Consider the following 11093-nt stretch of genomic DNA (forward strand, 5'->3'; position numbering starts at 1 on the left):
GGAATCAGAAGCTGCTGTTAACTGGCCCTGATGTCACTGGAGTTGTGATGCATTGCCCCCATTGCGCAGAGCAAATCCTCTTCCTTTTACTGCTGTTGTTTGGCAGTGCCACAGCTTGAATTTTTCTTTTTTTTTTCTTTTTTTTTTCTTTTTTTTTTTTTTTGTGCAGAATTCTTTTTTCCTTCATGATACTGCTTGTTGCTGAAGTTCATTGCTACATAATAACACCAGGTTGCTTCTTTTCCCTCATTCCAAAGATCAATGAAGTGCTGGTAAAGCTGCTAGGAATTAAGCCATAGCTTAGGGTGTAGCAGTACAGTCTTTCCCTTATTGCTTCAGTATCCTGCAAGAGAAAAGAGGGAGAGCAATTCACTGAATTTTGTGTGATAATTCTTATTCAAAAAGATAGAGTTCTTGTTTATACTTGGGATATGCACAGTCCACCATTTGAGTTGTATGATCCCTCTCTGTTGACTTGAATATGTGATGAAGTGGCCTTAAATTGCTCCTGCTGCTCCATGATCCTTGTTAGTCCAATCTGTTTCATCCATGACAGAAATCAGTGCAGTCTCTGGCCTTCTTCAGCAGACAGTCATCAGCCTGCCACTATCTGCTCCCTAGAGAACATTAATGGGGACAGTGAGGCACCTCTGTGCAGTTCCTCTGCCAGCCAGGGATCTCTAGGCGCCGTGGGTACTCCCTGGAAATTAGATTTGCCACTGTGGTGAGCTAACACAGACTAGAACATGGCAGAAAATTGTGTTTCAACTTGCCTGCTTATCCTAAGAGCAAGGACAGCATGGGAACACTGTGAGATAACCAACATCACTGCCAGCTCCTCCACCTTGAGTGTGAGTAGATTTCTTGTCCATCCTTCCTGGAGTGCTGTCAAGAGCCCACCACTGTAAGAGCTGGACCCCACTTTCAGCTGCTGATTAACAGGGCATCTCTGTGACTTCGTGACACAGCAGATGTTCAGGACCCCCCAGTGTCTGTCTGTCTGTCCCTGGCTTGCTATGTTATGGGACTGTCTGTTGTGCTGCACTGACGGGGCTGTGGGACTGCCAGCTAAAACCTGTGCATATTTTTTGGTAGGAAGACACAGAAAGTTTTAAGCAGAATGAAAAGCAGTGTCAGACTTGTGCTCCTGAAGCCATGTTATGTCTCTCTGTTGCTCATTCACTCATCTTCTATTCATGTGAGGTGAAAACTCCAGAAATTCACATCAAGTGAGCCTTACTAGGATCTGTCAGAGCCCAGTAAGAAATCAGAGTTTGCTGCTGGCTAACAATAGTCTTTTCACTCAGATTTAGGGGTAGATGGTTGCACACTGGGATTTTACTCTCAGCTTCGTAATTCAGTGTGTCTCCTGCTATGAATGCCTTGAAGAGCAGCATTAAAGGGACTCTCCTCCCTCCCAAGTCATTCAGGAAAATTAAAAAAAAGTAGGCCAAGCTTTGCCTCCCAATGATACTTGTTGTGATCCTATTTTAATCAGTAGCCTATTTTGTCTCTGGTCTGTGGTGGTAGCTGTACCAGATATAGATGGAGTCCTTGAATAGCATCCTGCTTAGCTGTTCTGTATCCAGGGAAGGGGAGTCCACGGATGTTTTTGCTGACAGGGGGTTTGCAGATGCAGTGGCTGAGGCCATGGGGATATTCCTACAGAAATTTTTCCTTCTGGAAAATCAGCAGTCAGAATTTACCAAGATAAAAAAATATTTGAAGGTCCAGAAGCAGAGCCTTTAATGAAGATGATTCAGAATGGAAAGTTGCATGCAACTTAAATGTGATTCATAAGGAAGTGGTGCTTAGGAATATGTTTAAAACCCAGGCTAAAAGAGCTGAGGGGAAGAGGGAAGAAGGAATGTAGCACCTACTGCCAGTATTGGCTGCAAATACAAGTCTGCCATCTGATGGCATCAAATGGACCAGGCCAAAATGTGTGAATGGTGTCAGTAAGGAAAGTTTCACATCCGAGTTAGAATTCTCATGAAATATGGGTATGAGAATGCTAATCCTCACAAACTAAACACTGGCAACTGAAAATCCTCACTGTTAGGCCAACACCACGGGCCCTGGTGTGATTTTTGTGTACACTAAGTAGCTTTGCATCAGACAGGTCCCATACCCTGCTCTGGAGAAGAAGAGAGTTTAGCCATATGGACATAAGCTGTGCCAGTTGGCCTCAGGGCCAGGGAGAAATCCCTGGCCCATTTTATTCACTGGTACAATGTAGTTTGATAACCCATCAGAGATGCCAGGAACTGTGCAGGGAACCCACAGTGCTCTCTGAATGAGATGGGTACAGTATGTGTCATACCAATGACATGTGGTTTGTCCCACATCACCCAGTCCTCCTTCAGTGCTTGTTTCTTTTCCCAAGTGTTTCTTTTCCCTGTTCTTTATCCCAAGTGTGGGTTGCTGCTTCCTTGACCTCTCCATGAGCATTGTATGTATGGGACTGGGAGCCAGTGAGGAAAAGGGAGAGATGGCAATGGAGCAGACCAGTCAGTACAGTGCACCAAGACCCTTGGGCAACTATTCTGTAGCCTTGGGTCCACCACTACCTTGTCCTGTACAAAGCAATCCACACAGTTCATGCACTGTTTCTGAAAGAGGCTGGGAAAATGTTAGCATACCCTGATGAGAGCTGGGCAGTAGAAACTCCAAGACAATTAAATATGTCCTGCTGCAATGAAGGAGGCATGGGCTAGATGAGCCCAGGAGTGAGATCAGTCCATCCTGAGGGGCATTCCTTGTTCTTCCTGTCTGCCTCTGCCTTCTCTTGGGTTCTGATCCTCTGTCTAGTACACTGTGGGACAGCTCCTAGCAGTAGTTTTAGCTTCTCATGTGAATGGTGTGCCAGAACAAGGTGTCTGACTGACAGGCAGACCTAGCTTCCATTTATACTCAGTGCTTCCCCCCAGGCCAGCTTTGCTTTTGAAAAGAGAGACTAGGAAACTGGAGAGATGTGGCAATCTCTGGATGAAGGCTCCCATTCTTGAAGGCTAGAGACATTTCTCTAGCTCTCTGTTCAGTGTGAGATAAGTCTGAGTTACTGGATATAAAATTTTTCCTTCTGGGTCTTTCAGACATCAAGTGTGTATAAATTTTGTTCTTTGTGACTCTCTTTAAGTCTTGGCTGGGAGTATCTATATTGTAATTGGGGGACTATGATTCAGCAGTGGTTGGTACAGTCAGTGGGTTCTTTAAAAGGGTGTGTGAGGTAGCTGATAAGCCAGTGATAAGCCAGGAGTCTAATCAATGCCCCTAATGAAATGAACAGTGGTTGTCTGGTGCATCAGCAGCAAGCAAGGCAGCTCCTTCCAGTGGCACATGCTTTCTGGCTGAAGGTGTTTTGTGAGAGCTACATATTTGCCTGCTGGGCTGAACCTTGGCATGTTCTTTTCATGCTGCAGAAATTCCAGGGACTTTGAGACCTGGGTGATTTTGGAGAGGGAGAAGCCTGAAACCCTGCAGTCCATCATGCTGTGTGCACATGCAGGATGTTTTAGACCATGGCTGACTAACGCTGGACCGTCTCTTTCCCCACTAGATGCTGTAGAAGAAACCAAACCTACTGAAAGTGCCCAGCAGGAAGAGGTGAAAGAAGAAGAGAGCAAGGCGGACCAAGAAAATGCCTGAACATTAAGAAATGACTCCCCATTGCCCCTCCCTCCCTCCCCCTATCCTCTATCCTTCCTTCCCACCCCAATCTCGATTTCCCCCCTTCCTGCTCACATCTGTGAGCCTGTGTCTGTCCCTCTCCCATTACCACTTAAACCCTTTTTCTCTCTGTGTGGCAAACATTTAAAGAAAAAAAAAAAAAGCAGGAAAAATCCCAGTCAAACAGTGTGGCTTAAACATTTCTTTGTTTCTTGGTGTTGTTATGGCAAGTTTTTGGTAATGATGATCCAATCATTTTGGGAAAATTCTTGCACTGTATCAGAGTTCTTTGACCTGGCGCGTGCGTGTGTCTGTCTGCCCACTGCGAGCGCTCTCTCTCTCTCTCTCTCTCCTCTCCTCCAAGTGTGTGTGTGTGCAATGTTACGTTCATCTGAGGAGTCCAGACTTACCAAGTGAGTAAAAAAACAAAAGAGGGGGGAAAAAAAGGTTATTTTCTTCCTTTTTCAATGTGATGGAATGAACGAAAGAAAAAACAAACAAAAGACCAAACACAAAAAACAAGTGAACAAAAAAGAATACTAAACCCCAGTTTGTTTCCAGAACTAAAATAACAACTAGAAAATGTGCCAATTAGCGTAATGCTTGGCTCCAGGCTCCTTTTTCAAACTGAACAATAATTATAATAAATGAGAATAATTATCATTAATACCACCGTGTCGCATTTCTATGCTGCCGTACATCCTGCTGGCCTGTGATCTTTGGTGGGTCACTTCTTGCGTGGCCCAGCCGTGCTCCTTGGCCACAAGTCAGTGGCTGACTGCTCTCCCTGGCACTACTGAGGGGATTTTTAAGGGGAGCAGGCTTGGATTTTGAGCGAGATATTAGCACTGACTAACATAAATAATGAAAGTCGCAAAATCAGTTTTAGGAAAGCTCATTGAAAGCATCCCTCTAGGAGACCTCTAGGCCCTAATCTGGGGAACTACGGTGACCCTGAAGGTATGAGCCTGCAAAAGGACCAGCTTTGGTCTATGCCCAAGGTCTAACTCCTGCCAAGGGGTGTGCCAAGGGCTGTGAGGGAAAAGGGCCCCAGGACCTGAGCTTCTCACCACATTGGGCTGGAATTGACATCCCTGCGTAGCATAATGTGGCCCCCCAGAAGTGTTCTGTTTGGGCCAAAATAATTGGCCCAAAATAAATTGGGCCAATTATTATTCAATATTTATTGAATAAATAGGCACATGGGAAGGATGAGGCCTGGTGGCCTAGGAGCCAGTGGGTGGCACTTTGAGAAATACCTCATCCTTGCTCCTGCCAGACCCAGGGCGTTTCACCCAGATCTAGTGAGGGCCAAGGCATTCAACTGTCATTTATGGCTGTGGGCAGAGGCCCAGCTCCACCACTGCTTCCCCCACGTTGTGGGGCTCTTCCCTGGTGCCACCCAGCCTGTCCCAGTGGAAGAATGACAGACACCAAATCCCGAGCTTGTGCAGCCATCTGGGTCTGCTGCTGTCTTTATGAGCTGTGAGAGCAAACAGTTAAAATACATTTAGTAATATCTGGGTTTTCATAAAAGCTAATTACTGCTCTTTCACTGCCCCGATGATTTGAATGGGCTTTCCCAGCAGCTCCTGCACGGTTTCCTGGCCTCCTTGGCAATGACAGCCAGAGTACCCTGCAGCATAAATGTGTGATGCTGCAGGACCAGGATTAAATTGTCCTCACAGCAGGAAGACCAATAGATGGGAATGCTGACAGCTCCAATGTCCTTTGGTGGCCGATGCTTCTTGGAGTGGCAGCCCCATGGCCTTCGGAGGGCTGGCTGGCTCTCCTTGTCCTACTCCTTTGTTCTCCTCCATCTCTTTATTGGAAATAGGGAGAAAAGATGAACAGTGTCTCCTCAGAAATGATCACTTTGAACGTAGACTGCTCACCTGGAAGTGCCATCAAAACATGTCAGGATTCATTTCCATGTGCTTCCTGGCATTCTGTAGAAATAAGAGAGAGAGAGACAGGGAGGGTTTTTTCTAAAGAGAGGGAAAGAGAGAGTGGGAGATAGATTGGACAAAGATTTTTAAAAACAGGGATTAGAGAGCTGAGGGGGGAAAAGATTTTTGAGTGGATAGATGGATGATAGGGAGAGAGAGGGGAGTATAGCTAGAGAAAGAAAGATTAGAGTGCAAAAGATGAGAGAGAGACAGGAAGAAATTAGATAATATGGAGCAATAGATGATTGATAGAGATAGTGAAACGTAGATAGCTAAAGTAGATTAGACAGACTAAATAGGTAGAAAGATGGGCTGACTGACAGATAGGTATTGTGTCATATTTCATAAATGATATATATGCTAATATTCCCATGTCATGATGGGTGGTAAACCCTGAGACACCTTCCAGCCTGACCTCAATTCAGCAAATGTAGCGCAGACATCAGGCATTGCTTGGACCGTATGTCAGGTCTCACCACCCCAGCCATGCCTGCCATGGCAGCAGCAGGGTGTGGATGGTGTTTGGGAGGAGCACGGGGCTGAGGCGTAGGCAGGAGAGGTGTTTGCTGTTCGTAGCACACAAGGGGCCAGCCCAGCGCAGACACTTCAGACACTCCGTGTCTCTAGCACCAAGTTGAGAGAACTGAGGCTCAGCTCTCAGGATTTGTGGGAGAGGTGTTTGGGAGGAGGCAGGAAGGAGGGACCATGGTATTTGTTTCTCCTGTCATGACCATTTTAAAAGGCTTTCTGTCTTGCCTGTTTCTGCAAAGACCATGTGGTTTCCCTGCTCTTCTGATTTCAGACCCGAAAATTTTCATCTTGCCTCCACTTTGCTATTACTACTTTTAACTTTATAAGGAAGAGAAAACTACTTCTCATGTCTTCCTGGACATAGGCCTTCCTCCCTCCTCAAAAAATGAAACAACTTTCTCTCCCCAGGGACGTTTTACCTTTGTATTTCTCATGTTGCCTCCCCCTTGGCTGATGGCTGGGGCATTGCGTGTGTTTTGTCACCGTTTGTAAGAACATACTTTGCCATGTTGCTTAGACAACAAAGAGTTGGGTTTTGTGTTTTGGTTTTTTCCCCCCACAAAGTGAACTGGATATGTGGTTACCAACTGCAAACCTAAATAATTTAAATACTAATTCCTCTCCCTTGGTTCCAGTTTAAAATTACTGGCTGTAACCAAGCACCCCCTATCTTTATTATTGTACCATGTCCTGATCCTGCCAGAGAGTCAGGGCAAAGAGAGTGTGAGAGAGAGCACAGAGACAAACACTGCCTTGAGCAGGCAGTGGTTTAATGTGTAATACAGAAGATTTGTATAGGAAGATGGGCTGTCTTCAGGGTACAAGAAGAGAGCAGAGAAAAGCATTTGGATTTCCTTGAGTTGCCTCTTCAGCCAGATTTTCAAAGGCTAAAAGGAAACACTATAAAGGGTGTAGCAAGGGATGGAAACTGGAAAGAGAACAAGGGTAGTTGAGGAATGATTTTTCTAGGAAGACATCAAGTGAGCTGAAAGCAGAAGAGGCAGGAGGTCCCAGAAGTAAACAGTGGGCAAAGAGTCATCAGCAGAGTAGTTGAAGCTTTTCTACTACTCCTGCTGTGACAACCTACAGGAATTCCCCAGCGAGTATGGATCTAATTCTCTCTCCCTGAAGATGATATAAGTTTGCCTGGAGGTGCCTGTGGTTGTTATTTTGTGTAAGAAAAGGGCAGGGCATGTTAGAGTGACTCACACTGGGAATATGGTGCCTGACCTCACCATGCAGTGCTGTGGAAATTCAGAGTCCTGGAGGGGCTTTTTCCATGTCCCTGTTATAAGGTACACTAGTGACCCACAGCTATCCTGAATGCTCATACCAGCTGTAGGCCAGCTCTTGACATTTCACTACTACATTTCATTACACTAAGCTTTGAAAAAATGAAAAACATTCTGACATAAACTCCCCATCAATGCAGTAGATTGTAAGCGTGAATTTGGTCTGCTTTGCAATGCTTGCACCATCCTGACTGTCTGCAGATGACTGATAGCAGATGAAACCCCACAACCCTTGCAATGGGTGCATCAGCCAAGGAGCCTTTCCGTGAGCCACATTCCAATGGGAGGGAAAAGGCATTCTGCTGAGATCCCTTCAGACCCAGTGTTTTCCAATTCTAAACCCTAATGCAGCCCCATGAGAGGTTTTAGCCAGAAAGAACTCACCCATGGTGACCACATAAACATCACTGCTTGGGGAATATGTTACTCTAGATGAAAGAAATAGCCATGACTGATGGAGAGGAGTTTAGAAAAAAATGGAAAGAATGAAAAAAGGAAAGAAATAATGAAAAAAGGAAGAGGGAATTCATACCAAACTCCTCACAGGAGTTATTTCTTTTTTCCTGTGGTCTCCAAACAGCAAACTAGCACTTGTGACTTTTCCTACTGAAGGTCTGCTGTTTGTCATAGGTATCTTAGGAAGGAAATGGAGTGACTGTGGTTTGCAGAGGTGGAGGGAAGGGTTTGAATGAATGTTTTTGTGGTTCCTCTTGGCTAAGAAGTCTGCTTGGTGGTCACCTGCAGCTCAGCAGCACCAGAGGTGATGCTGGGGGTCCTCTTCCAGGCCTGTGCTCAGATTCCCTGCTTTTCTGCATTGCCACATTAGCACTTTCACTGGATATTTAGAGCACCTCAGGACTGGTTCTCCTCTCGCTCACACTGGGGTAACTCAGGAGTCGCTCCACTGGAACCAGTGGTGTTAATCTGGTGTGAAAATAATGCGAGAGGAGGATTCAACTCCTCGGGGGGGGATTTTCCAGGTCCCCGAGGGGGAAAAAAAATCAATGGGAGTTACACGTCTAACTGCCACTTGTGCCTGTGAAAGTCTGCCCCTTATCTACCTATATGTATATAGGGTACAGTTTTCAGAATAACCTAAGTGACACGGGCACTTGAGAGCACACGTTTCACTGGCTTTCAAAGAGACACAAGTTTCTAAGGCCCAGATGCTGAAGGATGTCCAAACTCCTCTCTGCAGCGCATTTGGGGGTCTCAGGCCTGAAATTCTCCAATCATTTCCCAAAATGGAACTGAAGATCATGAGTCATTTAGGTGGTCCTGAAAGCGCTACCCTCTATCCATTTTTCAGGGTGTTGATCTCAGGTCATGTGCGAGCCTGCATTCTTACCTACAATGCTTTATTACTACATTCTTCTGTTGAGCAATACTTGGAAGAAGAGGTGAAGGTCGAGATACACAGAACAGGCTAGTGACCCCAGTGGCTCACATCTGGAGTGCCCAGCTTGAGAGACACCTCACTGGGGTCCAAGCCACAGGTCCCCTGTATGCTCTCAACATCAAGATTCATGTATTACACACCCAGAACCACTGGTCACTTCTAAAAAAAGAAATCCCAGCCTGAGACCTAGACCACTCTCACAAAAGAAAATCCCAGGTGAACTGTTCACCTGATAGCTTGGTTTTTCTGCTCATGCCTGTTCCCAATGAATAAAACAAATCCCTGTGCATCACCTAAGCCCTATTTTGAGGAGTTCCACTGGCATACAGCTGAAATAACACAGTAATAAATCGGGGCCTGAAGAAGGTGGCTACAGCCTAGAGAGTATCAAGAACTGTGATGTGTCTGGAAGCTAAAAAGAGCAGAACTTGACAATTAGAGCGGCCCATTTCCGATGCTCTTGTGTGAGGATCTGGAAAGAGTCTCTCACTCATTGTACTTGTGCATTATGAATGTGTCCATCTGCAGAGATCTAATGTACACATATGTCCTGAATATTGTCCTAAGGTTGCAAGCTTCAAAAATGAGCAGAAAACATTCCCAAGAAGTGAGAATAATACAGATGTCTGTATTTGAAAAATTGGTTCAAATAAAGTCTCTCACTTATAGATACGTGTAGTTGTGTGCAATTATTTGTTCCTGGAACAGAAATTTCTCCCTTGTGTAGGACTTTGATTAATTTACAAAAAAAATCTCATTTCATTCTTCCTTGACCTTCTCAGTCAAGTCCTACTATTGTGGTAAAAAAAAATGCTTTCTACTTATCCCGTCTGGGTAAAAAGCTGTGTTACATTGAAATGGTGAAGTAAAAGGCCAGTACAGGCCAGTATGCTTTTATGATCCTTAATATCCCTTGAGGTAGAATATCTAACTGGCCTAATGGAAGATGTGGTCACCTGGGCAAAAGTCCTGTGTTTTTATATAACATGACACACACATCCCCATGGACACTCTGACCCAGGAAAGGCCTGTGGTTGTCTGGGCACTGCCTGGAAACTGCCTGGAAAAGGCTGAACTGAAAACCGCTGTGCTTGGGCACCACAAAGATGCAAAATGTCCGTGGCCATATCTGGGCCTGGGTTGTTCTTAGTCAGGGAATCTGCTTGGATGTAGAAATGGGAATGGGGAGTTGCCAACCAGTAATGGTTCGACCTCTGGGGATAATTCAGCCCAACCCCTCTACCAAGCCAGGGTCACCTAGAGCAGGTGGCACAGAAGCCAGAATGTGTCCAGAGAGGGAGACTCTGTGACCTCCCTGGGCAGCTGTTCCAGTGCTCTGCCATCCTCAATGGAGAGAAGTTAGGCAACCTTGTGCAAGCTTACCTAAAGATATCAAATTCCTCACTGGATTTAAATCTTCAGTAGCTCCCTGAGAAACTCCAGAAGTTTTTGAATCAGAAATATATATTTCAGCAGCTCAGAAGCTTCAGCTTAAGAAGCCTCACCAATTATTTCTCTCAGTATCAAGTTTGCGCCAAGTGCAATGATATAAGAACAGAGCAGGAATTGCAGCCTGGGCTGTGCTAGGCATCTGACTTAATCCTGAGCTGTATCTGACAGCAGCTCAAGAGCAGAGCTGAAATCAAGCATTTTTGTCACATCTATTCATCCCAGGAAGCTTTACAACCACTATTTAGAAATCGCTTGCAACTCATCTATGAAATATAGCAGCTGGCTTAGCAAGGGCCCAGAAAATTCCTGATGAGGCTCCAAGGAGCTGCCTGGGAAACAGAGCAGACCTCAGCACCTCAGATGGGCTCTGGACAAAGTGCCAATTTACAAATGACACAATTAGATGTCTGTATTCTTGTATGTAATCATCAGTTGCCTCGTGGCTTCTCCAAAAAAGGCGTGGACTACATCTTGTGTGCAAACAAATATTAAGCATTCAAAATCAAGTGGTTTCAATTAGTCACATCACTAGATTGCAGGGATTAGCCCTGGCATATTTGCTTTGCTTCTGTGGGGCAAAACACCTCTAAAAGGACCTCTCTCCAAGTAAATGGTTGTCTTGAGGTAGCAAGGCTGCCTTGCACTCTTTTATCTGCTGAACAGGATGGGGGGAGGGCAGGAGCTGAGCAGTTGGCCCAGGGCATGTGTGTCAGCTGAAGCTCAGCTTCATATAAATCTCCACCTGAGACTTTCTAACAAGGTACACAAAGCTTGCCCTGCATGATTTCCAGAGTCACTGCA

At 45.4% G+C, this 11093-nt stretch overlaps 1 protein-coding gene across 1 annotated transcript in view; it reads left to right on the forward strand.

Moving 5' to 3' along the window:
* Positions 1-9512, forward strand: part of GAP43 (growth associated protein 43) — a 58275-nt gene extending 48763 nt beyond the window's left edge. Inside the window, exon 3 of the mRNA XM_077781238.2 lies at positions 3560-9512. Within this exon, the coding sequence (XP_077637364.1) occupies positions 3560-3648 (89 nt within the window). The 3' untranslated portion in view covers positions 3649-9512. The remainder of the gene's footprint in view (positions 1-3559) is intronic.
* Positions 9513-11093: the final 1581 nt, after the last annotated feature.

This window comes from Lonchura striata, chromosome 1 (assembly GCF_050655825.1).
Source record: "Lonchura striata isolate lonStrDom1 chromosome 1, ASM5065582v1, whole genome shotgun sequence".
Taxonomy (NCBI): domain Eukaryota; kingdom Metazoa; phylum Chordata; class Aves; order Passeriformes; family Estrildidae; genus Lonchura; species Lonchura striata.